This window comes from Bos grunniens, chromosome 2 (assembly GCF_055505025.1).
Source record: "Bos grunniens cultivar Pamir isolate PY7600 chromosome 2, Bosgru_T2T1.0, whole genome shotgun sequence".
Classification (NCBI taxonomy): Eukaryota; Metazoa; Chordata; class Mammalia; order Artiodactyla; family Bovidae; genus Bos; species Bos grunniens.
The window spans coordinates 131,001,669-131,028,037 of NC_141166.1; the positions used below are offsets into that span (position 1 = coordinate 131,001,669).

Below are 26,369 nucleotides of genomic sequence, written 5' to 3' on the forward strand. Positions count from 1 at the left end.
TCTCATCTGATCCCCCTGGATTTCAAGGACCTGAAGTAAGAAACAATAAGAACAAGTAGTCTAGTTTGGCCACAGGATAAGAGAAGCGCCTAGAATACTATCTCCCAGGAGCTGTTAACAGAAGAGTAAGTACCATTGAATTCATGAGGTAAACTGGGGTCAAATCGTTGAAACCAAGGCTGGGAAGTTTTTATTTAATTCCATAGCTAAGTTCAGTTCAGTTCAGTTGCTCAGTCATGTCCGACTCTTTGCAACCCCATGGACTGTAGCACACCAGGCCTCCATGTCCATCACCAACTCCCAGAGTTTACTCGAACTCATGTCCATTGAGACGGTGATGCCATCCAACCATCTCATCTTCTGTCATCCCCTTCTCCTCCCGCCTTCAATCTTGCCCAGCATCAGGGTCTTTTCCAATGAGTCAGTTCTTCCCATCAGGTGGTCAAAGTGTTGAAGTTTCAGCTTCAGCATCAGTCTTTCCAATGAATATTCAGCACTGATTTCCTTTAGATTGGCCTGGTTCAGTCCAAGGAACTCTGAAGAGTCTTCTCCAACACCACAGTTCAAAAGCATCAATTCTTCGGCACTCAGGTTTTTTTTATAGCCCAACTCTCACATTCATACATGACTACTGGAAAAACCATTCTGTTGAAGAGACAGACCTTTGTTGGCAAAATAATGTCTCTGCTTTTTAATATATTGTCTAGGTCGATAGGGCTTCCCTGGTGGCTCAGAGGTTAAAGCGTCTGCCTCCAATGCGGTAGACCCGGGTTCGATCCCTGGGTAGGGAAGATCCCCTGGAGAACGAAACAGTAACCCACTCCAGTATTCTTGCCTGGAGAATCTCATGGATGTAGAAGCCTGGTAGGCTACATAGTCCACAGGGTCGCAAAGAGTCGGACATGACTGAGCGACTTCACCTAGGTCAGTCATATCTTTTCTTCCAAGGAGCAAGCGTCTTTTAATTTCATGCCTACAGTCACCATCTGCAGTGATTTTGGAGCCCCCCAAAAATAAAGTCTGTCACTGTTTCCACTGTTTCCCCATCTATTTGCCATGAAGTGATGGGACCAGAAACCATGATCTTATGGTTTCTGACTGCTGAGTTTTAAGCCAACTTTTTCACCCTTCTCTTTCACTTTCATCAAAAGGCTTTGTTCTTCACCTTCTGCCATAAGGGTGGTGTCATCTGCATATCTGAGGTTATTGATAATTCTCCCCGCAATCTTGATTGCAGCTTGTGCTTCATCCAGCCTGGCATTTTGCATGATATACTCTGCATATAAGTTAAATCAGAGCAGATCAGATCAGTCACTCAGTCATGTCCAACTCTTTGCGACCCCATGAATTGCAGCACGCCAGTCCTCCCTGTCCATCACCAACTCCCGGAGTTCACTCAGACTCACGTCCATCAAGTCAGTGATGCCATCCAGCCATCTCATCCTCTGTCATCCCCTTCTCCTCTTGCCCCCAATCCCTCCCAGCATCAGAGTCTTTTCCAATGAGTCAACTCTTCGCAGGAAGTGTCCAAAGTACTGGAGTTTCAGCTTTAGCATCATTCCTTCCAAAGAAATCCCAGGGCTGATCTCCTTCAGAATGGACTGCTTGGATCTCCTTGCAGTCCAAGGGACTCTCAAGAGTCTTCTCCAACACCACAGTTCAAATGCATCAATTCTTCGGCACTCAGCTTTCTTCACAGTCCAACTCTCACATCCATACATGACCACAGGAAAAACCATAGCCTTGACTAGACGGACCTTTGTTGGCAAAGTAATGTCTCTGCTTTTGAATATGCTATCTAGGTTGGTCATAACTTTCCTTCCAAGGAGTAAGCATCTTTTAATTTCATGGCTGCAGTCACCATCTGTAGTGATTTTGGAGCCCAGAAAAATAAAGTCTGACACTGTTTCCACTGTTTCCCCATCTATTTCCCATGCAGTGATGGGACCAGATGCCATGATCTTAGTTTTCTGAATGTTGAGCTTTAAGCCAACTTTTTCAATCTCCTCTTTCACTTTCATCAAGAGGCTTTTGAGTTCCTCTGCACTTTCTGCCATAAGGGTGGTGTCATCTGCATATCTGAGGTTATTGTTAAGTTAAATAAGTAGGGTGAAAATATACAGCCTTGACATACTGCTTTTCCTATTTGGAACCAGTCTGTTGTTCCATGTCCAGTTCTAACTGTTGCTTCCTGACCTGCATACAGATTTCTCAGGAGGCAGGTCAGAAGGTCTGCTATTTCCATCTCTTGAAGAATTTTCCAGTTTGTTGTGATCCACACAGTTAAAGACTTTGGCATAGTCAATAAAACAGAAGTAGATGTTTTTCTGGAACTCTCTTGCTTTTTCAAAATCCAACGGATGTTAGCAATTTGATGTCTGGTTCCTCTGCTTTTTCTAAATCCTGCTTGAACATCTGGAAGTTCACGGTTCACATCCTGTTGAAGCCTGGCTTGGAGAATTTTGAGCATTACTTTATTAGTGTGTGAGATGGGTGCACTTCTGCAGTAGTTTGAGCATTCTTTGGCATTGCTTTTCTTTGGGATTGGAATGAAAACTGACCCTTTCCAGTCCTGTGGCCACTGTTGAGTTTTCCAAATTTGCTGGCATATTGAGTGCAGCACTTTCACAGCATCATCTTTTAGGATTTGAAATAGATCAACTGGAATTCCATCACCTCCACTAGCTTTGTTCATAGTGATGCTTCCTAAGGCCCACTTGACTTCACATTCCAGGATGTCTGGCTCTAGGTGAGTGAGCATACCATCATGATTATCTGGGTCATGAAGATCTCTTTTGTTTAGTTCTGTGTATTCTTGCCACCTCTTCTTAATATCTTCTGCTTCTGTTAGGTCCATACCATTTCTGTCCTTTACTGAGCCCATCTTTGCATAAAATGCTCACTGGGTATCTCTAATTTTCATGAAGAGATCATTAGTCTTTCCCATTCTATTGTTTTCCTCTACTTCTTTGCACTGATCTCTGAGGAAGGCTTTCTTTTCTCTCCTTGCTATTCTTTGGAACTGTGCATTCAAATAAGTATATCTTTCCTTTTCTCTTTTGCTTTTCACTTCTCTTCTTTTCATGGCTATTTGAAAGGCTTCCTCATACAGCCATTCTGCTTTTTTGCTTTTCTTTTTCTTGAGGATGTTCTTGATCCCTGTCTCCTGTACAATGTCACGAACCTCATTCCATAGTTCATCAGGCACTGTCTACCAGATCTAATCCCCCGAATCTATTTCTCACTTCCACTGTATAATCGTAAGGGATTTGATTTAGGTCATACTTAAATGGTCTAGTGGTTTTCCCTACTTTCTTCAATTTAAGTCTGAATTTGGCAATAAGGAGTTCATGATCTGAGCGACACTCAGCTCCTGGTCTTGTTTTTGCTGACTGTATAGAGCTTCTCCATCTTTGCCTGCAAAGAATATAATCAATCTGATTTCAGTATTGACCATCTGGAGATGTCCATGTATAGAGTCTTCTCTTGTGTTGTTGGAAGAGGGTGTTTGCTATGACCAGTGAGTTCTCTTGGCAAAACTCTATTACCCTTTGCCCTGCTTTGTTCTGTACTCCAAGGCCAAATTTGCCTGTTACTCCAGGTGTTTCTCGACTTCCTACTTTTGCATTCCAGTCCCCTATAATGAAAACAACATCTTTTTTGGGTGTTAGTTCTAAACGGTCTTGAAGGTCTTCATAGAACCATTCAACTTCAGCTTCTTCAGCATTACTCGTTGGGACATAGACTTGGATTACCATGATATTGAATGGTTTGCCTTGGAAACAAACAGAGATCATTCTGTCGTTTTTGAGACTGCATCCAAGCACTGCATTTCAGACTCTTGTTGACTATGATGGCTACTCCATTTCTTCTAAGGGATTCTTGCCCACAGTAGTAGATATAATGGTCATCTGAGTTAAATTCACCCATTCCAGTCCATTTTAGTTCACTGATTCCTAAAATGTCAACATTCATTCTTGCCATTAACCCCACCATAGAGCTGCCAGAACTTACACAGGACTGGGAAAAAGATTCTTGGAGGGCACAAACAGAACCTTTTGTGCACCAGGACCCAGAAAAAAGGAGCAATGACCCCACATGAGACTGACCCAGACTTGCTGAGGAGTGTCCAGGAGTCTCCAGTGGAGGCATGGGTTGGTGGCGGCCTGCTGCAGGGGTGGGGGCAGTGAATGTAGCAGTACATGCACGGGATCTTTTGAAGGAGGTTGCCATAGCTAAGAGGATACCTCTAAAAGCTTCTGAGCAGAGAAATGGATGGCACTGAAGTAAACTTTCACAAGATTAACATGGCAGTCATGTGCAGAAACTATTCAAATTGCAAAGAGATAAGAGATAAATCAGCAGTCATGTACAGATGTGAGAGTTGTATCATAAAGAAGGCTGAGCACCAAAGAATTGATGCTTTTGATCTGTAGTGCTGGATAAGACTCTTGAGAGTCCCCTGGACAGCAAGGATGTTGGGAGGTGCAATGCAAAATAGCCTTGAAGGAGAAGGTCCTCGGGGAAATGGTGAAGGGCCAGAAGTACCCAGGCATTGTGTATTGATAGTTGAAAAACATTTCCTGCCTTTGGCTATGCTCGGCGCCAAAATTTAGCAATTAAACGTTAAAAACATTGCTTGAGAAAATGGGTCATGGATAAACACATGGGTCGTTAAGAACACGCTGTTCCTTGAAGTATCTTTTACTGATTATATCTTAGCCTTGTACGTGCTCTGCTGGCCGTATGCTCTAAGCTCTTTGTTCCTTGCTCCTATAAAAAGGCTTGACTGCAGAAATAAAATTGTCAGTCCTTGCAGAGACTGTCCAAGTGTTATTCTTTCAGGTTCACTGTTTCCAAGTCCCGGGAAGAAAATTCCCACAAAGGAGATCAAACCAGTCCATCCTAAAGGAAATCAGTCCTGAATATTCATTGGAAGGACTCATACTGAAGCTGAAACTCCAATACTTTGGCCACCTGATTCAAAGAGCTGACTCACTGCAAAAGATCCTGATGCTGGGAAAGACTGAAGGCAGGAGGAGAAGGGGACAACAGAGGATTAGATGGTTGGATGGCATCACCAACTCAATGGACATGAGTTTGAGTAAACTCAGGGAGATGGTGAAGGGCAGTGAAGTCTGAAGAGCTGAGTCCACGGGGTCACAAAAAGCTGGACACAGCTTGGCGACTGAACAAGAGATAAATCAAGTTTCCACAAAGTGAACATAAGAAGTGTGTTCAAATTCAAATGAGCAGGAAGAGATAAGGATTGAGCGCGTGGGAGAACTTAGATAACTTTAGGAATCTAAAAGGATGGACAGTACTAAGAAGTTGAAAGTGCAGAGGTGGAACAAGGGTTGCAGTTACGTCCAAATGTACATTTGAGGTGCAAAGAAGACATTCAGGTGTTTGTGAATAGTACTGGAGCTCAGGACAAATTAGGGTTAGTCATACAAACCTGAGAGTTATCTTCAGAGAGAGGTACTTTATTGGGGAATAATGACAACAAATTCCAAGGGCTGTATTGGCACCAGGGCAAGATAAGTAGTGGACAGTGGTAGTAGGAAAGCAAGACATTGGCCGAACAGCCAAGGGTAGCCGGACTTCAAGGACTGGACAACAATGTCAACCACAGCACAGAGACCCTACTTCCTCTCAGAAAACTGTGGCACCCTATTACTTAGTACATTTGTAGACTACATTGTTATAGACTGGATGATACTGGCCTCCGTGCTCTGCTTTGCTAGGGTAATACCCACACCAGGCCTACTCCTGGAAAATGCATCTCTGATCAAAACCCCCAAATGGGTCCAGGATTTGCCTAATTAGTGCACCTTGCAATACTGGAAGGAACAAAGCCAGCCTGAACTCTGGGAATAACAAAGTCTTTCCCAAGTCATTTAATTTTGTTAACAAATATGCCTTCCCAGTTTGTTTCTCAAACAATCTGGTATTTGTTCACAGCTTCAAAAAAGCAGCAGCAGTGATTGTTCTTTATAAAGAACTGATTGTTCTTTATACCTGCCAAGTCTCTCTGTGAGCTGGTTAGAGCCACAGGGACAACTAATTTCAAGGTATAAAAATAAACAAGTAAATAAATTTTTTAAAAAATAACCACACAGAGAGAACAAAAGCAACTCTTCTATTTTTTTTTTTTTCCCCAAATACTGAACACCAGGTCCTCGGTGTCCATTCATGCTGTCCCTTCAGTTGTGTCCGACTTTTTGCTACCCTGTGGACTATAAGCCCATCAGGCTCCTCTGCCCATGAGATTCTCCAGGCAAGAATACTGGAGTGGGTTGCCATGCCCTCCTCCAGAGGATCTTCCAGACCCAGGGATCAAACTCACTTCTCTTATGTCTCCTGCACTGGCAGGCGGATTCTTTACCATTAGCGCACATGGGAAGCCCCCAGGCCCATGGATACAAAGTTAAGACAAGACACATTGCTCTAAAGCTGTGCATGCTAAGTCGCTTTAGTCGTGTCCGACTCTTTGCGCCCCTATGGACTATAACCCGCCAGTCTTCTCTGTCCATGGGATTCTCCAGGCAAGAACACTGTAGTGGGTTGCCATTTCCTCCTCCAGGAGTTCTTCCCCACCCAGGGATCGAACCCATGGTCTCTTCTGTCTCCTGCACAGGCAAGTGGGTTTCTGACCACTAGCGCCACCTGGGAAGCCCCCTCTAAAGCCCTGAAAATGAAGTGAAGCCGCTCCGTCGTATCCGACTCTTGGCGACTCCATGGACTACAGCCCACCAGGCCCCTCATCCATGGAATTTTCAAGGCAAGGATACTGGAGTGGGTTGCCATTTCAACTATCCTTAAATGAAAAAACCACTCCCATCTCTTATCCCCAAGGCAAAAGCCAAGGTTAAAAAAACCCCAGGAATTTCAGCTGTCAGGCCAATTAGCGGTTCTCCTTCAAGTGGTCCCATCTGCTACCTGGTAATGCACGGGGGGCAGGCAAACGGTCTCAGGACTGCTGCAGCCTGCCTGCCTGCCTACAGTGATAGCTATCAGATTTTCTCAGCTGAGCTCCAGTGGCATTAAGCAGCACTTTCAAACGTTAAACATCTTTGCACACACACTTCCCCAAGGCAAGCTGTGTGTGCGCAACACACGGCTCAAAGTTTCAGACACCTATACCAACGCTGGAATCATGCGACACCTAGCACACCAATCACACCACGAGCACAGAGACACCTAGCAAAGCACGAATGTTTGTTAGCAGCACCAAAAATGCCACAAAATTCCTCCAAGTGGAAACTCTGCGTGTCCCCCAAACTTACTCAACTAAAGAAGGAAAGGAACGGGGGTCAAGGCTGCCTAAGAGCCAGAGAGGCAGAAAACGAAGGCGATGCTGAGAAGACGGTGCTAGAAGGAGTAAGGCGAGGAGGTGGGTGGAGGGATGACCCGCGCGAGTCGGGTCTGAGAGCTGAGTCTCCAAAGGCGATGAGAAACTTCAAGGCCAGACAGTCCCCACTCCCGACCTTTTTCATCCGGGCAAGCGCAACTGACGAGGCTGTCCTTAGCCGCTCGCTTACTCACCTCGACATGAGTCTGCACAACCTCTGCAACCCCATTGCCAAAACACGCGAGCTAAATCAGCGCTGACTGAGCAGCCCCCTTGGCGTGGCTCTTCACGTCAGGCCCGCCTACTGCCGCCGGAAGCCTCCGGAAACAGACGGCAAGTCCTCCAGAGAGCTAGAGAGGCCTAGAGCAGGCCTTTTCCGCTGCGCCTCGCTAAGGGGCAGGGCGGGAACAACTGCTGAGGAAATGGACTGAGAGAGAAAGGAGGTGGGCTGGGCCCAGCGGAGCGGGGCCGGGGGGCGGAGCGGGGCCGGGGGGCGGAGCGGGGCCGGGGGGCGGAGCGGGGCCGGGGGGCGGAGCGGGGCCGGGGGGCGGAGCGGGGCCGGGGGGCGGAGCGGGGCCGGGGGGCGGAGCGGGGCCGGGGGGCGGAGCGGGGCCGGGGGGCGGAGCGGGGCCGGGGGGCGGAGCGGGGCCGCGGGGCGGAGCGGGGCCGGGGGGCGGAGCGGGGCCGGGGGGCGGAGCGGGGCCGGGGGGCGGAGCGGGGCCGGGGGGCGGAGCGGGGCCGGGGGGCGGAGCGGGGCCGGGTGAAGGCGGAGGTCGAGGTGGGGGTGAAGACGCGGTCAGAGAGCAGAGGCGGGCTGATAGGGAGCGTGGGAGGAGATTGCTCGCTAGGGGCTCTGTTGGGAAAAGCCCAAGCGGTCAAGGTAGCTTACTTTGACTATCGAAGAGTGATAGAAGAGACTTTTCTGGAGCTTTAAGGCCTTTTTTAAAATTAAAAATGTAAGCTTAGGACTTCGTTAGCTGTCCAGTGGTTAAAACTGTGCAGCCAGCCACTTCAGAGGACATAAATTTTATCCCTGATTTGAGAACTAAGATCCCGCATGCCTGGCGGTGGGGTCAAAAAAATTTTGTTTTTAATTTTAAAAAATATAAACTTACTCTCTATTCTGAGAATCAAATGGATGAAATATATGTGATAAGAATACATTTATGTAATCTTTTGCTAGCCTAACAGCAGAATATTAGTATTGAGATATTAATATTTCCTGTTTTTTGGAAAAGTTATAAATTCCCCAGTCTTAATGACAGACAAGAATTATCTCCTTAAGAGATGATAGATATGTCTTCAACTGAACTAAGTTACTGTTATCAGTGAAAGCATAATTGCACTTAGAAAGTAGCCTACTCTTCAATGAAACCAAAATTTAACTCATCCACTGGTATCCACTATTACATAGATACAGAAGATTGGTCCTCTGCCACCTGATACACCCAGATGTCCCTCAGCAAACATTTCATCGCCACTGAAGCACTGATAGATTTATCAAGAAGGTGGAACTCAGGGAAGAATTTCAGAGAGAGGGAATTTGAAGGAGTTAGTCTCAGCAATTTGACATCTGTGGATATACCGTAAAGGCTTTGGTCCAAAATTACCTTTCTACTTACCTCAAATATAATTACCAAATAACCATTGAACAGAGGACAAACAGGGCGACAGAAAGAACTCCTGACTTCCAATTCAGTTTTTAATCAGTTGTGGGAAATTGCTATTTGACATCACCCTCTGACATCACCTTCTTTGGGACTGAAGAAAGGCAGGCAACGCCAAAGAATGCTCAAACTATGGCACAAATGCACTCATCTCACATGCTAGCAAAATAATGCTCAAAATTCCCCAAGCCAGGCTTCAACAGTACTTGAACCGCAAACTTCCACATGTTCAAGCTGGATTTAGAAAGGGCAGAGGAACCAGAGATCAAATTGCCAACATCCACTGGATCATCAAAAAAGCAAGAGAGTTCCAGAAAAATACCTACTCGTGTTTTATTGACTATGCTAAATTCTTTGACTCTGTGGATCACAACAAACTGTGGAACATTCTTCAAGAGATGGGAATACCAGACCACCTGACCTGCCTCCTGAGAAATCTGTATGCAGGTCGAGAAGCAACAGTTAGAACTGGACATGGAACACCAGACTGGTTCCAGATTGGGAAAGGAGTATGTCAAGACTGTATATTGTCACCCTGCTTATTTAACTTATATGCAGAGTATATCATGAGAAATGCTGGGCTGGGTGAAGCATAAGCTGGAATCAAGACTGCCGGGAGAAAGCGAAGAAGAACTAAAGAGCCTCTTGATGAAGGTGAAAGAGAAGAGTGAAAATTTTGGCTTAAAGCTCAACATTCAGAAAACTAAGATCATGGCATCTGGTCCCATCACTTCATGGGAAATAGATGGGGAAACAGTGGAAACAGTGTCAGACTTTGTTTTTTGGGGCTCCAAAATCACTGCAGATGGTGGCTGCAGAAATTGAAAGACGCTTGCTCCTTGGAAGAAGAGCTATGACCAACCTAGACAGCATATTAAAAAGCAGAGACATTACTTTGTCAACAAAAGTCCATCTAGTCAAAGCTATGGTTTTTCCAGGAGTCATGTATGGATGTGACAGTTGGACTATAAAGCTGAGCACTGAAGAATTGATGCTTTGAACTGTGGTGTTGGAGGAGACTCTTGAGAGTCCCTTGGACTACAAGGAGATCCAGCCAGTCAGTCCTAAAGGAAATCAGTCCTGAATATTCATTGGAAGGAGTGATGCTGAAGCTGAAACTCCAATACTTTGACCACCTGATGTGAAGAACTGATTCACTTGAAAAGACCCTGATGCTGGGAAAGATTGAAGGCAGAAGGAAAAGGGAACGACAGAGGATGAGATGGTTGGATGGCATAATAAACTCAATGGACATGAGTTCGAGTAAACTCCGGGAGTTGATGATGGACAGGGAAGACTTTCGTGCTGCAGTCCATGGGGTTGCAAAGTCGGACACTACTGAGTGACTGAACTGAACTCTGACATCACCGTCAGTTAGTGTGCACAAAAAATGAACAATCATCAGCATGGTTTACTTTGAAAAGCATGGGCTTTCCCATGATAAGTCCAAAATTCAAATCTTCCCTATGCCCCAGCCTCATGTGTGTGTAATCTGTGGCTTACAGGGCCCCATGCTTAGAAGGACTGTGCCTTTGCTTTATTGCTATTCTTTTAATAATTTTTGAACAAAGGAATCTGCATTTTCATTTTGCACTAAGCTCCACAAATTATGTATTCAGTCCTGACCTGCCTCTAACACACTAAGAATTTAGTGACCTTGGGCAAATTATGTAACCTAAAATCTTTTTCAGTGTTTTTATTATTTTAGGTTAAGAATTCTAGTTGCTGACAATGCACAGAATGGGAAACAAATTTGCAAATGATATATATGGTAAGGAGGTGGTATCTACAATGTGTAAAGAACTGTAACAACTCAACAGTAAAAAATGACAAATAGCCCAATTTTTTAGATGGACAGCAGATTGAAAAAACAGTTCTCTAAAGAAGTTGTTGTTGTTGTTTAGTCACTAAGTCATGTTCAATTCTTTGCTACCCAGTGGATTGTAGCCCACCAGGCTCCTCTGTTCACGGGATTTCCCAGGCAAGAATACTGGAGTGGATTGCCATTTCCTTCTCCAGGGGATCTTCCCGACCCAGGGATGGAACCCAGGTTTCTTGCACTGCAGATAGATTCTTTACTGTTTAAGCCACCATGGAAGATCAAAGAGGATGTACAAATGATCAATAATCATATGACAAGGTGCTCAATATGATTGGCCATCAGGGAAATTCAAATCAAAACCATGATGAGATGTGACTTCACACCTATTAGGATGGCTATAATCAAAAAGACAGATAATAACAGGTGTTGGTGGAGAAATTGGAATCCTGAATACTGGTGGGAATGTAAAATGCCATGGCCATTTCAGAAAAGAAGTCTGACAGTCCCTTAAATGGTTAAACACAGAGTTACCACAAGACCTAACAATTCCACTTCTGGATATACACCCAAGAGAAATGAAAACATAGTCCACACAAATCTTTATGAAAGCATTCTTTATAATCATGAAAAAGTTGGCCTAACTGGTGGATTTTTAAGTGATATAAGCACACAATAAAATATTATTTGACAATAAAAAGAAATGAACTGTTGATACATGCTACCACATAAATGAACCTTGAAAACACTGCAACGTGAAGAAGCCAGTCACAATAGATGACATTTTTTATGATTCCAGTGATATGAGTGTCTAGAACAAGCAAATATATAGAGACTGAAAGTAGACTAGTGGCTGCCTAGGGCTTGGGAGGAGTGGTGGGACAACTGGAGGGTGACAGCTAAGTCATATGAGTTTCTTTTTGGTGTAATAAAAATATTCCAAAATATGTTCTGATTTTTTGTTGTTGTTGTTTAGTTGCTAAGTCATGTCTGACTCTTCTGTGAACCCATGGACTGTAACCTGCCAGCCTCCTCTGTTCATGGGATTTCCCAGGCAAGAGTACTGGAGTGGGTTGCCATTTCCTTCTCCAGGGGCTCTTCCCAACCCAGGGATCAGACCCGAGTCTCCTGCATCTCCTGCATTGGCAGGTGGATTTTTTACCACTGAGTTACCATGGAAAGCCATTGTGATGGTTGCACTAAACTAAAAACTATTGAATTACATAATTTAAATTGATAAATCTGTATTATACATGAATTATGTCTCAAACCTAAAAAAAAAAAAAACAGAATTGTGTTTGCTCCACATCCTTATCAATATTTTGTGCTGTCAGTCTTTTTAATTTTAGTCTACTGGTGTGTGTATAGTATTGTCTCATTGTGGTTTTCAGTTACATTTCCCTTGTAGCTAATGATATTGAGCACTTTTTCATATACTTTTTATCTTTTTCTGTAAAGTAGCAGTTTTAACTCTCTTGCTCATTTTTAAATTAGATTATCTTTTTATTAGTGTTTGATGCAATAATTATCAGTTGCTGATACAAATTACCCCAGAGTTTAGCAACTTAAAACAACAAATATTTATTATGTCTCTGATTCTGAGGCTCAGGAATCAGAGAGAGGCTTAGGTGGATGGTTCTGGCTCAGAATCTTCACTGAGATTGCAGTCAATTCGTTAGCTGGGACAATGGTCATTTGAGTGCTCTCCTGGGGCAGAAGAGCCCACTTCCAAACTCACTCACATGCCTGTTGGCAGCCTTCAATTCTAGCCTCAAGGTCCTCTCTTTAGGGTTTCTTGCAAAGTAGCAGCTAGCTTCTTCCAGACTAAGTGATCCAAAAGAGAGCCACCAAGACAGAAGCCACCATATCTCTTATAACCTAATCTTGGGAATGAGGTACCATCACTATGCCCTATTCTATGGGTCACACAGACCACGCCTGGTACAGTGTGGGAGGGGACTCCACCAGGGCGTGATTACTGGGATGTCATCGAGGGCTGTTTGGAGGCTGGCTACCACTCTTGAATAGTTTTTTCTTCTCTCGTTGCCAATCAGTCATCCAGGCATACCAGTGATTTCTTTGCAACCTATCTCAGATTTGCCCACTCCTAACACCTCACTGCTACTGTCCTAGTACCCATATTCATGTTCATCCCAGATGTAACTTCTCTCTTATCTCTCAACCATCACATCCTTTACTGATTTTACTGATAACAAGCCTTCCTAGGATACCTTTTGACTTATTATTTAATTGCTAAAAAATCTCCCAGTCATCTATTACTATGCTGTTCAAGCTTCCCAGGTGGTGCTGGTGGCAAAGAACCTGCCTGCCAGTGCATCTCCTGATGTAAGAGAGGAGGGTTCGATCCCTGGGTTGGGAAGATCCCCTGGAGCAGGGCATGGCAACCCACTCCAGTATTCTTGCCCAGAGAATTCCATGGACAGAGGAGCCTAGCAGGCTACAGTCCATGGGGTCCCACAGAGTTGGGCATGACTGAAGCGACTTAACATACACACATGTTGTTCAACACCAGACACAAATGATACTGAGCACTTGAAAGGTGTCTAGTGCAACTGAGGAAATGAATTATTTTTAATTTAAATTTAACAATTGAACCAGTGACTAAAACATTTTTTAATATTGCTTACCTTTGAGCCACATTTCTGAGTGCCCTTTCTTTTCAACTTCCTCTCTCTGGCCACATGGAATTTCATATACACTTGTGGTATATCTGCCTCTCTCTTGGTGCTTTGTCTAGTCACTGAGGGCCTCTAATGATCCAGATGCTGAGTTAGGTGTTAGGCCCTGCAGCCTTGGAGTTTACATGGTGCAATGGGAGCACAGAGTAGGGCCACTTGTCATAGTCTAGGAATCAGAAAAGGCTACTCAGAAGAATTCAGGTTGTTCTGTTTTTTATCCATTTGGCTGCTTTGGATCTCAATTGCAACACATAGAATCCTCATTGCATCATGTGAGGTCTTTCATTGTGGCCCACGGACTCTCTAATTGTGGTTCACAGGCTCAGGAGTTGTGGCACGGGCTTAACTGCTTTGTGGCATATGGGATCTTTGTTCCCCAACCAGGGATCAAACCCACCTCCCATGCATTGAAAGGCAGATTCTTAACCACTGGACCACCAGGGAAGTCCCTGGTTTAACTGTTTTGAGCTATAAATTGGTCACCTTAGATCCAGAGATCATGAGATTTAACCATCTGTTTGGATACTGGGGATGTTCATGAGTTCCAGCATTATGTGGATTTGGTAGGCAATGATGGGTTGTTTCTCAGATCATCAGCCAGTATCATGCTCAGTGTATTGATTCAAACAGCAGCTGATAAAGTTAGGAGCATGAATAAAATAGGAAATTTCAAAAACAAAGATGGTTTCTGTTAGAAAAAAAAATCTGTGTATATATGCACAGAAACACTAGAAGAATATATACCCAAAATGTTAGCAGCAGTCATCCTTGGGTGGTAGTAGAAACAGGGGTGACTCTCTACTTCGCTATTACAATTTATATTTTTTATTGTTTCTCTTGAGAGTAAATAATTGTTTTGCAACAAAAAGTGGTTTTTAAGGACATAAAAAACATTACACAAGACCTACCACGTTTTCTTTGTAGGTGATTCCCCAAATACTTTTTGGATGAATTTGCGATGTGCACTAGGTTTCTAGTAAATTGCCACCAGGTGGTGATTACATCACATCAAAGATGGAAAGACATGTTTTTTTCTTAAGGTAGTGTCTCCAAATCAGATTCCTTATGTAAGAGCTTTCATTTATTGCTTATTTTGATATAGTGCATGCACAATTGTGTCCTTAATAATTAAAATAATAATACATGCATAACTCTTATATATACAGCCCAAGATATAACACTGACATTATGAAGCACTGTATTTTCAAAAAACATAAGCCTTGGTACATGATAATAGTACAAACGTCTATTTGCATATTTCTAATAATGGGCATATTTCTAATATGTAATGTCAAATTAGCATCATTATTTTGAAATATGCATACTATATACAGTCTTGAGGATTTCAGTTTAGCAATAAATATTTTATATTACCACTATAACATCCCCAAATTAATAAATGTGTAAATTGACCTGTCCTACCAAGTTTGATAAGTAGAGTTACAAATACTGTGATGTTAGCAAGGTCAACTGGAAACTATGTAATCAGGAAAACATTTTGTGATAATTATAGCCTTTAAACTCTTCTAGGTTTCCCTAGAATTGTATGCATCTGTACAATGGGCTTCCCTGGTGGCTCAGCAGTAAAGAATCCTCCTGCAATGCAGGAGCCACAGAAGATGGGAGTTCCATCCCTGGGTTGGGAAGATCCCCTGCAGGAGGGCATGGCAACCCACCCCAGTACTCTTGCTTAGAGAATTCCTCATACAGGAAGCCTGGTGGGCTGCAGTCCATAGGGTCGCAAAGAGTCAGACACAATTGAAGCAACTATACACACATGCATACATAGCAATAATAATATGTAGGAAGACTAAAATTTATCTTAAAGTATGCATATACTTCACTCTTATGAACTTTGGATTTCTTAATATTTGCTATTTCTTTGGAGGAGGAGAAATAAAATCAAATGACTGTCAAAATCATATGTTTTTCCACTTACATGAGAAGACTTCGAGTCCTTTTCAGAGTCATATTTTTATTGTTCTGGTGTTTGGTTGGTGAGGTTTGCTACTATTAATGCTACATTCACTTTCCCAAAGATAAAAAGGTAACAAACGAGAAACGTGAATATCAGTATTCTGTGCAGCCTCAATGCTCAGAAACCCTCCTTTGAGACCCTTGCCTCCAAATCTTAAATTAAAAAAACCAAGATAATGCATCCCATGTTATTAGTGGTAAGATCAATCAAAATTTGTAAAATTTCTGCCTGTATTTAGGAGCAAAATTGTCACTTAAAACAAAAAGATAGTGGAAGGCAAGATCACAATATTTGTTTGGTGTGTGTTTTTAAGATTCAGAGTGGGGACTTCACTGGTGATCCAATGGTTAAGAATCTGCCTGCCAATGTAGGAGACACAGGTTCGATACTTTGTCTGGGAAGATTCCACATGCCACGGGGCAACAAAACCTGTGTGCCACAACTATTAAACCAACGTCTTTTCCTCAAACTGCAGTGAAGACCCAGCACAGCCTAAATAAATAAATGAAATTTAAAAAAAAACCTTCCTGCCACAGAGTGGATGAGGTAGGAAATAATATGCAGCTGATGAAAAACTTGTGATAAATCATAACATCAAAGATTTCTTTTTGGGGAAAACACTTTTCCCCAAGTTTTAAGTTATGACTTCAACAACAACGAATTAGAGATAGCTGCAGCTCTACTCTCATCTCCTCCTAGACCCTGGAGTATGTTGAGGACAAAACCTCCATAATCACCCAGAAGATAAGACTATCTAAAGTGAAGACAGGGGCTTTCCTGGTCGCTCAGTGGTAAAGAATTCACCTGCCAATGCAGGAGCCACTGGTTCAATCCCTGATGTGGCGGAAGATGCGCCGGAGCACCTAAGCTCGTGTGCAACAACTACTGAACCTGCGCTCTAGAGCGCAGGAGCCACAGCTACTGAAATCCACGTGCCCCAGAGCCTGCGCTCCACAGCAAGAGAAGCCGCTGCCATGAGAAGCCTGTGCAGTGCAATTCAAGAGTAGCCTCTGCACCAACAACTAAAGAAAAGCCTGCACACCAGTGAAGACCCAGCATGGCCAAAATTAAATAATTTTTTTTTTTTTAAAAAGGGAAGATGAGCAAGAGACCAGAAATGGCAGTGGGGACATAGATGGTGACTGGGAATTAGCGTCCTTTTCCTCATCTTGGTGTCAAGCAATAGTCTGCAACTTTCATTAACTCACTGGTGCTCACAGAAGCATCTGCTGAACCACATTTGTTGCTGTTTCCAAGGTAAAATTTAACTGTATATTCAGGTAATATATTTAACTTGTGAAAAAAAAAAAAAAGAGGAAAAATGTTTGATCCCTGGTCAGGGAACTAGATCCCACACGCGTGTTGCAACAAAGACCCAAGATCCAGAGTATCTCAACTAAGACCAAGTGCAGCCTAAGGCAGAAACAAACAAATATTAAAAAATAAAGCTGTGTGAACAATAACAGCCAAAACAGGAGTTCAGTATATGTTCTTTCTAATCTTCCAATGTGTTCTTTCGAAACTTCCTTTGTAGAAATTTGAGACTGATCACACTAAGCAAACATTTCAGTAAACATTTCAGTGTCAGCATATCCTGTAGGGAAAAAACACTTTTCTTTTCATGAAAAGCACTTCGGATAAAAAGTTCAGTAACTGTAAAGACATTTGAAAGCTAAAATTATTTTTAAGTTGTTAAGTGTTAGGATTATATACTTGTTTCCTAATATTACCTAAGTAACGATGAACTTTATGGATCATAGAAGGAAGTCACTAAACAAAAGAGATCACAGTATAATTTGCATATGAAAGATCTACTTGTTTCCACTGGCCTTTCCAGTCTCTTGGCTTAAGGTTTTACCAGAATAAGTAGGTAACATGAGGTATGGAGGGTGTGGTTTGGGGAAAGAATTGGATTCTGCATATTAGACATCTTAAACAAGCTTCTTAAAGTTCTATTTTTGAATGCCTAAGAAGTTTAAAGAATTTTAATGCACCTTTCCCTATGAAATTAGTATCATACTCATGTTTGCCATGTAATATCCAAAAGGTAGATTATAAAATTAACAGTTCTAAAAAAAAATGCTGGGCAAATGTATTTCAAAGCAAAAATCAAAAAAGGAAAAAGCAATGAAGATATAAATATTAGAAATATAAGCTAAAGAGTATCAAGGGGTCTCCAACAAAAGTTGATTTTAGGACTTTACATGGATAGCTAAAGTAAACAAGGAAATATTGAGGAATATTTAACAATTGGAGGAAATGACTCATTGATAATATGCTTGCTCCAGAGGTTAACCTTTGTACTTGAACAACAGAGAATTCTACACCTAATCAGCAGGGACTGAGCTGGGCAGTTAATTTAAAAAGTGTTCAGATGAAGCAAGGCTATCCAGTGTCCCTACCCTGAATATTTTGCTCTCAGTTTCCAGCTTTTAATTCCCTTGAGACAGAGGAGAGCTCAGATCCTAAGTATCCATATGTAATACTTCAAGGCTTTGACGTTTATTCTGTTTCACATCTTGGAATTCAGTAATCAGCCCTTCTACGGAAAGGTAAGTGAAAAAAAGATAATTCTCATTTTATGAAGTTTAATGCATGTATGTGTTTGGGTTTTGTTTGTGTGTATAGAGTGTGAGAGAGTAAAGATACACTCAGGCCTGGTGAGACTGATAGAGATAAGCCTATGTTCCCATATACTGGGAAGTGCCTATAAATATATCTGCATGACTTGTTCTAGAAATTAACCCTTTGCTTTTGTGGGATTTCAGCTATGTGTAGCCCTCAATACCACACTCAAAGCTCCCTACTTTATATAGTTTAGTTAATTTCACTGTAATTTAAGAAAAATTCAAGGAGTTTTAAATATTCTATCAAAAACATTAAGGATTCTTCTTCCCCTAAATTCTTCCATAAACCATGGATATGCTTTATTTTCATGAGTTGTTCCATCTTTTCTAAGGCGAGTATAAACGATTTGTATTAATTAATGAATTTTTTTTTTCGCTGAGTCTTCGTTACAGCACACTGGCTACTGAGTTGTGGCTCGAGGGCTCCAGAGTACAGGCTCAGGAGGTGTGGCACACCCACTTCATTGCTCCACCACAAGTGGAGTCTTCACAGAGCTGGGGTTGACCTCCTGTCCTCTGCACTGGCAAGTGGATTCTTATCCACTCCACCACCAGGGAAGTCCTATCAGTTAATGATTTTTAAAGGAAAACAAAAATAAGATTGTGCAATACGGTGCTAGAAATCTCATAACTAAATCAATTCAAGTTTAGTTCTTGTTTGAATAACCTACATTTCTGCCTATTTGTTAGCTACCTAACATCCTATGGTTGAGTCATTTTTACAGATGCCTAACAGATAAGATATAGGTGCAAATGCTCCAAAACCCATTACAATCCAGCGGATTACAGTCAACACCGATTTCAAGTTTGCAACAGCTGATTTCAAGCTCTGAAGTGTGACAGTGACAGGCATGTAACACTGATCCATGTGACAACAACTGGTGACCTCAGTGCTAGCTTGATATGACTGAGTGAAGGATATGACTGAGTCTAGGAGGCTGTGAGCACTCCCTGCTGACACTACTATATTGATCCTTATGCTAGAGGTCTTGGCTAATATGTCATTAAAAATCATATTTCAAAGGAATATTTAATGATATGGTGAAATGCTCATAAATGATTATTAAAGGGCAGTTTACAAAACAGTATGTTTGGTAATATTTGTGGAAATAATATATATATATATATATATATATACACACACACACACAGAAAAGATGGAAAGTTATACTCCAAAATGTTAACAGTCACAGAATTTGGGATGCGTTTTGTTTCATTCTTTACATTTTCCATATTTTCTCAAAGTTTCTACAACTTGTCTTCATAATGCATTGTTTTTATAACCAGAAAAGTGGTTAATAAATTTCATCTAAAAACAAATATTTTGAATATTTGGAAGGAATTTTGATGAAGAGTTACCCAGTTTGCTATTAAAAAGCTATGCCAGGAACTTCCCTGGTGGTGCAATGGTTAAGAATCTGCCTTGCAATGCAAGGGTCACGGGTTCAATTTCTGGTCTGGGAACTAAGATCCCACAAGACGAGGAACAACTAAATCCACATACTGCAATTACTTAGTCTGAGTGCTGCAACTAAGATGTGATGCAGCCAAATAAATAAATACAATAAATAAAAAGCTATGACTTTGGCACAGCAATTCAGAGGTGGATGAAGATGAACAAAAACAAATAGAGGATCCAGAAATATAGCCTAGAGCATAAAAGAATTTAATACATGATCTATTTGTCATCAGAGATTAGTAGGAAAAGGATGTCTGTTCAATAATGATGTCAGGAAAACTGGCTAGATTTTTGAGCCGGGGAAATCAATTTAGAGCGTCCCAAAATAACCTCTAGGGACTTCCCTGGCAGTCCAGTGGTTAAGACTTTGCCTTCCAATGCAGGTCAGGGAGCTAAGAGCCACATGCCTCCCGGCCAAAAAAAAAAAGACAAAACAGGAGCAATATTGAAACAAATTCAATAAAGACTTAAAAAACTTACAGATTATTAAAGACTTAAATCTAAAATATCAAATAGTGAAAAATAGCAGGAGAAATAAAAGTGAATATTGATCTGATCTTTGGTTGTAAAAGGATTTTCTAGGCATAAACACAAAGACTCATAGATTTGACTACACACAAAAAAATTTTAATTTGTAATAATAAAAATTCATCATAACAAATTACTCACAACAAATGTGACAAAGAGTTGCCATATGCACTATATTATTAATTGAATTAAACAGGGTAAATAGTAAGACTACAATATTACTAGTTTGTGAGCTCCATTAGGGCAGAGGCATAATTGTATTGTTTATCATTTATATCCATTAGCAGAATACCTAGATACAAGGAATTATATGTGGAAGCTGCTGTATAACACAGGGTCGTCTTGTGTTGGAGTGGATGGAAGACGAGAGGGGCGTCTCAAAAACGAGGGGATATACATATATATGGGCTTCCCTGCTGGCTCAGACAGTAAAGAATCTGCCTGCAATGCAGAGACCCAGGTTTGATCCCTGGGTCGGGAAGATCCCCTGGAGAAGGGAATGGCAACCCACTCCAGTATTCTTGCCTGGAGAAACCCATGGACGTAGATGCCTGGTAAGCTAGAGTCTATGGGGTCACAAAAGAGCAACTAACACTTTCACTTATGACTCATTCACATTGTTGTACAACAGAAAACAGCACATTGCAAAACAATTATCCTCCTTATATACAATAACTAAAAAAAAAATATGTATTGAATAGATAAAAAATGGTCAAACATGAAAATGCAGCTAAAAACAGGTGGGAAGGAAGAGGATAAAAGGAAATATAAATGGCAAATAGACAAGGGAAATAAATTCACTAATAATAAAAATGTGATTAAAATTGTGATGAGAAACTAGGAAATGTTGGGGGGGGTGGTTTGTATTTCATAATAGATGCAGTAACGAGAAAAGCAAGATCATTCACAGTGAGGAGGGTTTTGAAGGGCAATGGGCAAAATCATATGGTTGACCGTGTGATTCTAGGACTCTAACCTAGAGACATATACTAGACACTTGATATTTATGAAGGATATATCTTCCAGACTCTTGTACTCTCCAAATCTGTATTTTTAAACTGTGTTCCAAGGAGCCCTGGGATTCTGCAGGCATGTCCTAAGGTCTGGTTCAAAGATGAGAAAGAAGCTTCTCCCAAATCTATATATGACTTTTGTCTCATTTATATGGTATACCTGATATTTAAGAATATTTCCTTAAAGATTCCATGGAAAACATCAAATTTTAACACCACCATACTGTAGTGGATGATATCTTCAATAAAATGCAACTGAGTGTTTCTTGTCAAAAAACGTATGGAGAAGTGAACAATAGTCAGAGGGTTACATTCCCAAGCACTGGCCTCAGAGTAATTCAAATTCCTGTTTCAGGAAACTTGTAAATCATTCTACAATTACCTTGCCAATACCTGAAAGCTCAGATGTAAAATATGATGCATACAAAATAAAAGATTTGTGTTTTACGGTGTTCACCAACGTGCCTTCCCTGGTGGCTCAGATGGTAAAGCGTTTGCCTACAATGAGGGATACCCGGGTTCAATCCCTGGGTCGGGAAGATCTCCTGGAGAAGGAAATGGCAACCCACTCCAGTATTCTTGCCTGGAAAATCCCATGGATGGAAGAGCCTGGTAGGCTACAGTCCATGGGATCGCAAAGAGTCGGACACAACTGAGCGATTTTCTTTCATTTTCACTTTCAGTGTTCTTTAATCCATCATTCTGTCTTAATGGGAACCAACTTCCACTTAGATGCTGCAACAGAAGAGATTTTATTGAGCTGACTATTTACAGAAACTTAGGGTTAGGTTTGGAGAAGGCAATGGCACCCTACTCCAGTACTCTTGCCTGGAAAATCCCATGGACAGAGGAGCCTGGTAGGCTGCAGTCCATGGGGTCGCTAGGAGTCGTACACGACTGAATGACTTCACTTTCACTTTTCACTTTTATGCATTGGAGAAGGAAATGGCAACCCACTCCAGTATTCTTGCCTGGAGAATCCCAGGGATGGGGGAGCCTAGTGGGCTGCCGTCTGTGGGGTCGCACAGAGCTGGACATGACTGAAGCGATTTAGCTGCAGCAGCAGCAGGGGCTGCCTTGCAAGAACCCTAGAGGCCCAAAACATCAAAAAAAAAAAAAAAAAGAGGTGGGGGGAAAAAATCCCCCAACCTTCCTCCTTTTTCCTTTTGCTACTCTCCAATCTACTGTTGGGCTCCCTGAGAGCTTAGTAAAGAATCCGCCTGCAATGCAGGAGACCCCAGTTTGATTCATGGGTTGGGAAAATCCCCAGGAGAAGGGATAGGCTACCCATTCCAGTTTTCCTGGGCTTCCCTTGTGACTCAGCTGGTAAAGAATCCGCCTACAATGCGGGAGGCCTGGGTTTGATCCCTGGGTTGGGAAGATCCCCTGGAGAAGGGAAAGGATACCCACTCCAGTATTCTGGCCTGGAGAATTCCATGGACTGTATAGTCCATGGGGTCTCAAAGAGTTGGACACGACTGAGCAACTTTCACTTTCAATCTACTGTTGGTTCACCCACTGCCCAATCCTCAGAGGAAGCCAGCTGGCAACAGAGCCCAAAGAAAATAGTCTCTGAAAGTTCTGCCTTTTGAGGACAGAGTACGGCAAAGAAGGAAGGAAACAGGATCTGGCAAGCAGCAAGTAGGAAATAACCAGCATACTTACAACAGGGCATACTGGGAACCCAGATGTCCAATAACAGCGGAATGCATAGCTAAATAAAGGTACTGACCATTCTCCAGTGAAATAAATAATGGTACTCAAAAGATCATTGTGTATTCAGGGAGTACACAGAGAGAGGGAAAGTGAATTTGGGGGAACTTTTCTCAAACCGTCAACTAAAGGCCTTGTTGTTGCTCAAGCAAAGTTTCTATTTTTACTTATTTCAAAAACAATTACATATTCACTATTGGAAGCATATACATACAACAAAAAGCCCCAGATAGCTACAATCTCACCCCTATCCCAAGGTCACTATCAACATCTTATAATATCGACAGCTTGTATTTTTCCAGTTCTTTTTCTATGCATATATACACATAATTGGGCTTCCCTGGTAGCTCAGTCAGAAAAGAATCTGCCTGCGGTGCAGGAGACCCAGGTTCCATCTGCGGGTCAGGAAGATCCTCTGGAGAAGGAAATGACAACCCACTCCCATATTCTTGCCTGGAAAATCCCATGGACAGAGGAACCTAGTGGGCTACAGTCTATGGGGTTGCAAGAGTTGGACATGATTTATCAACTACACCACCACCACCATACACATAATTATGTTGAATTTGGTATAACATAGTGTTCTTGCCTGGAGAAGCCCAGGGACGGGGGAGCCTGGTGGGCTGCCATCTATGGGGTCGCACAGAGTCGGACACGACTGAAGCTACTTAGCAGCAGCAGCAGCAGCAGATATTCTTTGGTAAACTGTATTTTTCCATTTAACAAACCATGAATACTATATCATGCAACAAATATCATTCTGAAAATTTTTTAAACATTTAAAAACTTTAAAAAAAACTTGTTTCACACTTGGTTGAAATGAATTTCTATCCTCAGACATTTAGTTGCTTTCTTTTTGACTATTACCGAATTCACCATGATCAACTTTCTTGCAGTCAACTCTTTGCACGCATTACTGATCTCAGGCCAATTTCAGGCCACAACCAGTTTTTCTACAACATTCAAGGTAATGGCGCTCATATTTTTGCAGAGTTAAAAAAAAAAAAACCACACAGACAAAGAAGAAAAGCAGGAGAGACGTATGTGGCCAGCAAAGCCTAAAGTATTTACTGTCTGGATTTTTATAGAAAATATTAGTCAATCCCTGCATTATGAATTCCCAGAAATGTAATTTTTGAGTCCAAGGGTGTGAACATTTTTGAGGCTTTGATTGCATTCTGCCAAACTGCCCTCCAGAAACACTGAGGTAAGTTATGCTTTTCTCAGCAGATGAGCTTGCTCATTTGCCATACATCCTGTCTCAAGGGTCGGTGGCCCGAATTGTTAGCTCTATTCCCTCACTCCCTTGAAGGTGCATTTTCTTCATTTCTACATTTTCACTTCTCTTAAAAATACTTTGGCCATTTGCATTTGACTTTCATGATTTAACTAATTTATATTTTGCCCATTTTTAAAAACAAGATATTTTATTTTTAAGATCTTATTAAATGAGGACGTTATGTTCATCTTTCATATATAATGCACATTTTTAAAAGATTTTTTTAATGTAGACCATTTTTAAAGTTTTTATTGAATTTGTTGCAACATTGCTCCTGGGTTTTTTTGGGGGGCCACATCACATGGCATGTGAAGTGTTTGATCAGGGATTGAACCTAAGCCTGCTGCAGTGGAAGCGTGGAGTATTAATTCTGGACTACGGGAAGTGCTGCTTGCTGCTTCTGTTTTACGGTTTGGTTTTTTGGCCACAAGGTATGTGGAATCTTAGCTCCTCAACCAGGGATGGAACCCACAGTCCCTACACTGGAAAGGGAAGTCTCAACCACTGGACCACCAGGGAAGTCCCTATATTGTATATTTTGGAGTAATTTTTACTTTTACCGTATGGGTTTCTTTGATGAAAGAAGTTGAAAATTCCATAGTCAGATCTGTCACTTTCCTTTGTAATTTTATCCTTTGTTCCACACTTACTTTGAGATGAAAAGCAATTCACTTATATTTTCTCTTTGCACTTTTAAGATTTTTTTTTTCACTTTTAAGATTTTTTAAAAACTTTAAATCCTGCTCAAATTTAGTGTCTGAGAATTTTTAAAAAGTATGAACAGGTAAAATAATGTGAGTCCCCGAGTCATACTGCTGAGTTCAAACGTGGTCTCACCACTCTGGGCTTCCCAGGTAGGGCTAGTGGTAAAGAACCTGCTTGCCAAGGCAGGAGACATAAGAGACTTGGGTTCAGTCCCTGGGTTGAGAAGATCCCCCGGAAGAGGGCATGGAATCCACTCTGTATTCTTGCCTGGAGAATCCCATGCACAGACAGTCCATAGTGTCCCAAAGAGTTGGACATGACTGAAGCGACTTACCACACATGCATGCTACATAGTTGAATAAATTGGTTAACCTCTCTAAGTCACAGTTTTGTTGTTTATTAAATTGAGATTAACAGTAATCCTAACCATAGGATTGATATAGGAATGAATAGCTATAAAAGACAAAAGCACTTAGCCATTAGCTATTATCATAGCAGCAGAGAATACTCCAGGCAAAATAAATAACATGTATAAAGGCACAAAGGAATGAAACAAATTTATGCATTTAGGAAACTAGATGTGGTGTGGTAAAACGGGGTGTCAAGTGTGAGGGGGCAGGGTTGACAGATTGGAGGGGGAGAGAAGCTTTGCCTAGAAGCTTGCTCTCCATAGGACGACCGGGGTAGCGGGAGCCAGTAAAGGCTTTTAAGCAAGCAACCCACTGAGACGTGCAATGTAGGGTGAGCTCTGTGGTAGCAAAGTGGAAAGTGGAATAGATTCAGTTGCAGATGAACACAGCTTTGTCACAAAAACATCCTGCTCCACCCTTCACTCCCCCAGTTCCTCCTCCCTCGGGGCAAATTCTTTGCTCTCTCTATTCTGGTATTTGCTTCTTTACTTCCAAAGATCATGTTCAAACTATTTCTTGACCTTTGTCCATCAAAGATAGAAATGGGATAATGATAAATAAACAATAACAAAGGAAATGGACCTAACGAGCCCTAAGGGGATGGATCTAAAAAATGAATCTGGAGAGACAAGAAAGAATGAATCAGCTGGACTTGCTAGTGAGTGAAAGCCGGGTAATGGAGTTGGGGTGGGAAGGAGGAGAAGTTGTCTCAGTCAGACATCACAGAAGCAGGCTGGGAGCAAATCTGTCTGGGAGACTAACCTTTCAAGCATCATTTCCTGGACTATGACAAGTTGAGCATTACACCAGACCCATCTTGGTGGTTTCCCACTGCTGTGAGGACCAGGTCTTGATAACTCAGGAGGTTTGGGGAAATGGGGATCAGAAAATCTGGTAGCTAGAACACTAAAACAGAGCACTGTAATTTCATGCCAGGGAATGAGTATATAGACAGTGGTCTCCTCTGCCCTCCAAGGTGGAAGGGCCCAGTTCCTCCTACATGAGCCTGTTTGTCATTTGGGGTCCTGCAGACGTGATCATTTCTTAGGTGTGCCATGAAGTGATAGGATGTGTGAAGGGCTTTAGAAGGCCCAGGGTGCTCACTAACCACATCCAGC

At 42.0% G+C, this 26,369-nt stretch overlaps 2 protein-coding genes and 1 long non-coding RNA gene across 15 annotated transcripts in view; 2 read left to right on the forward strand and 1 right to left on the reverse strand.

The window, feature by feature from the left end:
- The window catches only part of HIBCH (3-hydroxyisobutyryl-CoA hydrolase), a 124,231-nt gene extending 116,578 nt beyond the window's left edge, over positions 1 to 7,653 (reverse strand). For all 12 annotated transcript variants that reach the window (XM_086361990.1, XM_086361979.1, XM_086362053.1 and 9 more), the window contains exon 1: positions 7,549 to 7,653. In XM_086361990.1, the coding sequence (XP_086218116.1) occupies positions 7,549 to 7,583 (35 nt within the window). In that variant the 5' untranslated portion in view covers positions 7,584 to 7,653. The remainder of the gene's footprint in view (positions 1 to 7,548) is intronic.
- A 5-nt stretch (positions 7,654 to 7,658) lies between these two features.
- Positions 7,659 to 11,787, forward strand: LOC147378750 (uncharacterized). Its single transcript, XR_015148954.1, has 2 exons — positions 7,659 to 7,797; positions 8,769 to 11,787. It is a non-coding gene; the product is annotated as an uncharacterized LOC147378750 (long non-coding RNA).
- Positions 11,788 to 17,824: 6,037 nt separating this feature from the next.
- INPP1 (inositol polyphosphate-1-phosphatase) overlaps positions 17,825 to 26,369 on the forward strand; it is a 36,028-nt gene continuing 27,483 nt past the window's right edge. The window contains exon 1 of one of the 2 annotated variants that reach the window (XM_086362128.1): positions 17,825 to 18,069. The gene's annotated coding sequence lies outside the window, so the exon portion shown is untranslated. The remainder of the gene's footprint in view (positions 18,070 to 26,369) is intronic. The other variant, XM_086362148.1, reaches the window with a different exon arrangement.